Genomic DNA, 5,478 nt, shown 5'->3' with positions numbered 1-5,478 from the left:
GCCGGCACAGAGCTTTTTCAGAGAAAACATGGAGGATTCAAAAAAAAAAAAAATCAAGTTTTCGACCTCTTAACAGCATTACCTATGTATTGGGGATGCTTGTATGTTGAACTGGTTTACTTTCTTGGGTTGGTTCTTCAAATCCAAGGGTGTTGGTTCTTCATATAATTCCAATTGTGAGTTGTTCTCATTAACCGAAGATTGAAGATATGCTTCTTGTTGTAGTTGAGCTAAAGATTCAGCAGCTGCAATTCTCTCCTCACAATCATCTTCCATTTTCCCCTCCTTCTACTCTCGCCTCACTCACACAAATTCAAATAAAAATACACACTAATCATTTATCAAAAATCTTAAGATTTTATTAATTCTTATTAACCACTAAACCTGATTAGTGAGGGCTAGATTAGGAATTAAAAAATTAATTATATAAGGGGTGACCCTGATTTGATATTTGGATCCAATTTTTGTCCTTTTCCTATATCCCCCAATTAGTTTCAATATCCCCAATCGCGCGTTCTTTTTAAAATGTTTCTAAAAATATAAAATCTAGAAATATCCATTTTTTAATTTAAGAGATATGTTTTAGCAAAAAGGATAAATAAGAAAAAAATACTGAAAAACGATCTTGTTGGATAATGATCTTCGTTACCGATTCTCCAATAATACGACTCGTATATTATCCACCGATCCGTTACAACTCTTTGTAACACGGTTTTCACTTATGTATTACATCTCGTAATACCAACAACAAAACAAGAAAAGAATGATAGAAAAGAGATGATCAATCACAAAACTTAAACAAACTTACTTGGGTGTATTGAGGCGAGTAATCTCTTTGCTTAAGACAATTTATGCCCTGTATATAATGTTGTTACATATTTAGCGGCACATGTCTCTAACATTCAACAATACCTCGATGTTTTTCGCAACACTTCGATAACACCGAACAACGAACGCGGATGGATGTAGCACAACCTCTTATTTAACTCTTGAAGACTCATGCAAACTCTTAAATTTCTAGTACTAGTTTTATGACTCTCAAAACACACTTGCAATGGAGAATGAGTGGGGTTTATATAGGTTTAGAGGTGACTCTTGGAGAAGTCCTTTCATGAAGAGTCACAACCCTTAGATGAGTGTCACATCCCTTGGGATAAGACACTAATGTTGAAAAAACTCAAGTGAGCTGACACACTTATTCATATTTCTATTCAAAAATTCCAACAATCCCCCACATTGAATAGAAATTCATGCAAGTTTAATGTAGACACTAGAAAGAGTTTGTGCGCGGAACATCACTGCATCGGGAGAGATAGCTTTTGGCTTTGAATCTTCCGTAGTGAATACCTACCGGGTTTACTAGTTGTTCGGTGAACGCGATGTCTTGAACCGCCCAACATTATGATGTAAACCGATGCAATAGATATCACACATTTTATTTTCTTACATATCCGGTTCTCTGTTGTGTTCATTTCGGCCCTGAACGATGTTGGTTTTCATGAGTGCTTTAGATTAACTTAGCCTTATAGTTATCATAGAAGCGGCCCCACTTCACACTCATATAGGTGATCTCCTATTTGAAAAGTATCCTGACATACTTTCTTAGTGAAAACTAAGCTATAGGAATCATTAAGAGAAATTCTCAACCTCTCACTTGACAGGCAACACTGTTTCATCATAGAAATGGGAAAGAGAGTAAACTCTCACAGTGTTTCCGGTGAGTATAAATTTATAACTTGGTTGTCCCTTTTGAACCTAGATAACCATGGGATCTCCAATCGCTAGGTTGGGTGTCTGTTATAAATACTACTCTATATAGGCTATCCCATTTTCCTCGATGACACAATTATACGCTCTCTAGAATTCATATCATTTGCGGGCTTGATACAATTCACATACACTATTTTTTTTAGATGCGCGCATTTGAGAACAGTTGCGTATATGGTGCTATGTCGTCGATTTCGAGACACCATAATCTCAAACCATGTGTTTCTTCCAAAAATAATCGTTTGATCAGAACAATCTATTTCTAGCGTACATATACTTTCGCTACACAAGTATAATCAATAAAATTTTGAAATCACTCTATTGTTTTTCCGACTTCGCGTCCAAAGTCCGGAGCCCAACGTTGATTTCGATATCAACATTCATTTAAGTGATTTATTTCAATACTCTCGCATTTGCTAAAACACATGGTTTAATCTGGATTACTTTGAATCATTAATGTTTAAGATTTAATGGAGTAAACTATCCTCGATAGTTTCCCTCCTATCTCTTAGAATTCCAGATTGTACAGAGTTATGTAAAGTACTTACAAATTTACATTACTCATCATTTACCACAGAAAACCGTGCCTGATCTAGTACAACTTGGTTGGTACAACCCTTTCCCTGTTTCAAGAACACTTTCTTTGATAGACATTAGACCCGTATGATTAATTTTCCATAAACAGTGTGTAAGCATGAAACGGAGTAGCTTAATTTTCATGAAAAGGAGGAAGTAGTGTGCAGTTTAGTGAGGTTGTTGTCATCAAGCCTTGAACGCATTGTCCCTACTTTGTTTGGTGCAACTTGATGAGGCGGCTAAAGTAGTATGGATATACTAGCATCTTACGTTTTCGAGGTCAGCGCATGTCCTCATGAAAGTCCCGAATGAGATGGCTGTTGATTCACAATTTTCAATGTAGAGAAAATTACAAATGAGTATTTGAAAGGTGATCAAAATTCGATTGAACTGGCAAAATATTGTGATAAATATGGACCGCACACTAGCCAGATGCAGGTACCATGTACAACTTGCTCCCCGTGAGTTTTTACAAACATTGTGCATATATCGTTGAAGCATTCCCTATCGGGTATATATCGTTGAAGCAGCCATATAAGACTCTCTTTCATTTAGCAGCCAGTAATTGTCTTTGATTATTATTAGTTCCTATCTCTACGTACACCATGCCAGTTAACAAACATGTGACTGTCACTTATCTCAAAATTAAATTATTTGAACTCACTTGATTGGAAGAAAAATAATTCTATAAATTGCAGGATATATTTTGACAAAAGAAACCAATCCAAAACAATTCCATTAGCGAAGTCCAAGTTCAATCTAAATATTAGTACTTGCTATTTAATTTGGAGGGAGATAATGAAGAACCAAGTTGTTCTTTTCATTTGTTTGTTATTTTTAGTTCATACCGGAGAATCATTGAAGTATACACTTATCGGTGAGTTGGAAGTTGCAGCATCTGCTAATGATGTATGGGCTTTTTTCGCCTCAAACGACGCCCCTAGAATGTTTGTGCAACTACTTCCAGGAGTGTTTGACAGAATAGAGATTCTTGAAGGTAACGGCGGCGTTGGCAGCGTTCTTCGCGTTGTATACCCTGCAGGTATGTATAGTTTAACTGCTCTTTTGACTAGTACCCCCCTCTTCTCGATCTGCATGTATTTTACATTTATTTTTATGATTGATATCAGGGTCAGTTCCTCTAACGAACTTGGAAAAGTTCGTGACGATTGATAATCGCAGACGTCTCAAGGAGATACTACAGACTGAAGGAGGATATCTGGATTTGGGTGTAACATATTTCATGGAGAGTTTTCAGATCATAAGGAGAGGTGCTAACTCGTGCACCATAAAATCCATGATAAACTATGAAGTCCCTGATGATCTCGCTGCCAATGTTGCTCCTCTCATCAGTATTGAGGGTCTCATAAACATGGCTAAAGTTGCTGCCAAGTACGTCATTGATAACAAGAACAAAGCTGCATCACTTGCTGATATGTAATTTCACAATGTTTCCTACAGAATAAAGTTGCTAGTCCCACTATTTGTTGAGTGTACTCTTTCGCTTATGAAAAGGTCTGGCAATGTGATTGTTACTTCCTAATAAAAATTAGATAGCAATAAGTTTCAATATACTATTACTACAAAGACTAGTCAATAGAACCCATTTTCGGATGAGTCTCTCCATCAATTCTTTTAGCAATAGGTACCTGGTTAAATAAGTTTTAAAAATTTTCTTGCAATAAGGCATATTTTTTATGTATCATGTCAAAAAAAATCGGTTTATTATACCAGGTGGCATGACAAATCAGTTGTGCCATTATGGGAAAACAACTGAGTGACAGTAATTCTGGCGAACGATCTCGATAATAGCTCCAACGATGAATATTTATTGATGGCAATTTTTTGAATAACGCTCGGCGGAATGACTAGCGCCAACGGCTAGTCTTTTATCGTCTACGTATGGTAATTTTCAAACTAAATATTTTCACCAAAATTTTTACACATAAGTTTTCTCTGTTTCTCAATCTAAATTTTTAAAAATTGCGCAAATGTCAGAATTTCAAACTCCAAAATAATTCAGCAATGCAGCTTTGTTTTTATGTAGTACTTGAAGGTGTTGTTGAAATTGAGTCATATGGGCTAGATTTGGCTGCTAGATTAGCAAAAAAGTATAGTAGATTAAAAAAGAAAAAATATTGTCTATTTGTGAACACTACTTCTCTCTCTAGATATATTCGCATGTGAATTAGTAACGAGATAGTTTCGCTGAATGGTTCACCGCAGCCAAAATCACCTTTCCGCTGAATGATTCAGCGCAGTTGATACGACGGCTGAGATAGTTGGACGACTGAGATGATTGCGTTGTTCCCTTCAGCGCAAGGTGTTGTTCCGTTCAACGCAGCGTAATTCTACTTTTCGTTGTTCCATTTAGCGCACATACTTTTGGTTGTTTCATTCCGCGCATCTAGATGCTATATTGGAATGACCATAGGACTTAGCTGCCAATCTAGATGCTAGATTAGAACACATTAGGACTTAACCTAAGAAGATATGTGATAATTATAAAACATAGGTAAAAATAAAAAGTAAAGAAGTCTTTAAGTTTTGGATATTAACCAACTCAAACTTGCAGCTAAGAAAAAGCAAGGAAAATCAAGGCAAAGTAAATTTGAAGCCAAAAAATTAAGAAACTAAACAAAAGAAACTCTGTTCATGAGTGCATTGATTGGAAGTAATGTGAAATGAAGAAGATAAACAAGATAATGAACATTGTCCCATACTTTTATTTTTAAAGTCTATATTTTTAATTATTATTGCCTAGTTTTATGTCTTGTAAAATGACTATTAATTGGTGTTTAGTACTCAGGTTTTGACCAACACTAGGCTTTGGTCAACATTTATCCAACGTTAGTGCTTGGTACCTGGACCGGACGTTGACTTGAATTGACTCAGTTAGATATTAATTAAAAATAAAATAAAATGAAATTATTAGTTGAATTTACTATCTTACCCCTTCTCTTTCCATTACTCTAAACCTAACTCTTTCTCTTCTTCATTCTTCTTCTTCCTCCCACCTCTCCACTGTTAGAACTTGAGCAACATAGTCTATACAAATTCGTCTCAATCTCCACCTCCATCGTTTTCTTCTTGTATACCATCATCATATCCCGCACCACTGTCACCTTCCCATTA

The 5,478-nt window shown here is 35.9% G+C and overlaps 1 protein-coding gene across 1 annotated transcript; it reads left to right on the top strand.

Annotated features, from left to right (window-relative positions):
* The first annotated feature begins 3,050 nt into the window (after positions 1-3,050).
* Positions 3,051-3,957, top strand: LOC113341188 (S-norcoclaurine synthase 2-like). Its single transcript, XM_026586173.1, has 2 exons — positions 3,051-3,385; positions 3,474-3,957. Exons 1-2 carry the CDS (start codon positions 3,142-3,144, stop codon positions 3,782-3,784), a joined length of 555 nt encoding a protein of 184 aa, XP_026441958.1. The 5' UTR covers positions 3,051-3,141; the 3' UTR covers positions 3,785-3,957.
* Positions 3,958-5,478: the final 1,521 nt, after the last annotated feature.

Source organism: Papaver somniferum, unplaced genomic scaffold (genome assembly GCF_003573695.1).
Source record: "Papaver somniferum cultivar HN1 unplaced genomic scaffold, ASM357369v1 unplaced-scaffold_25, whole genome shotgun sequence".
NCBI lineage: Eukaryota > Viridiplantae > Streptophyta > Magnoliopsida > Ranunculales > Papaveraceae > Papaver > Papaver somniferum.
This window is presented reverse-complemented; position numbering and strand designations above follow the sequence as displayed.

Bases quoted from the DNA above. Each gene is read 5' to 3' on its own strand.
- LOC113341188 (XM_026586173.1), top strand. From the start codon at position 3,142: ATGAAGAACCAAGTTGTTCTTTTCATTTGTTTGTTATTTTTAGTTCAT. The intron at 3,386-3,473 runs GTATGTATAGTT...GATTGATATCAG, and splicing joins TCGCGTTGTATACCCTGCAG to GGTCAGTTCCTCTAACGAAC.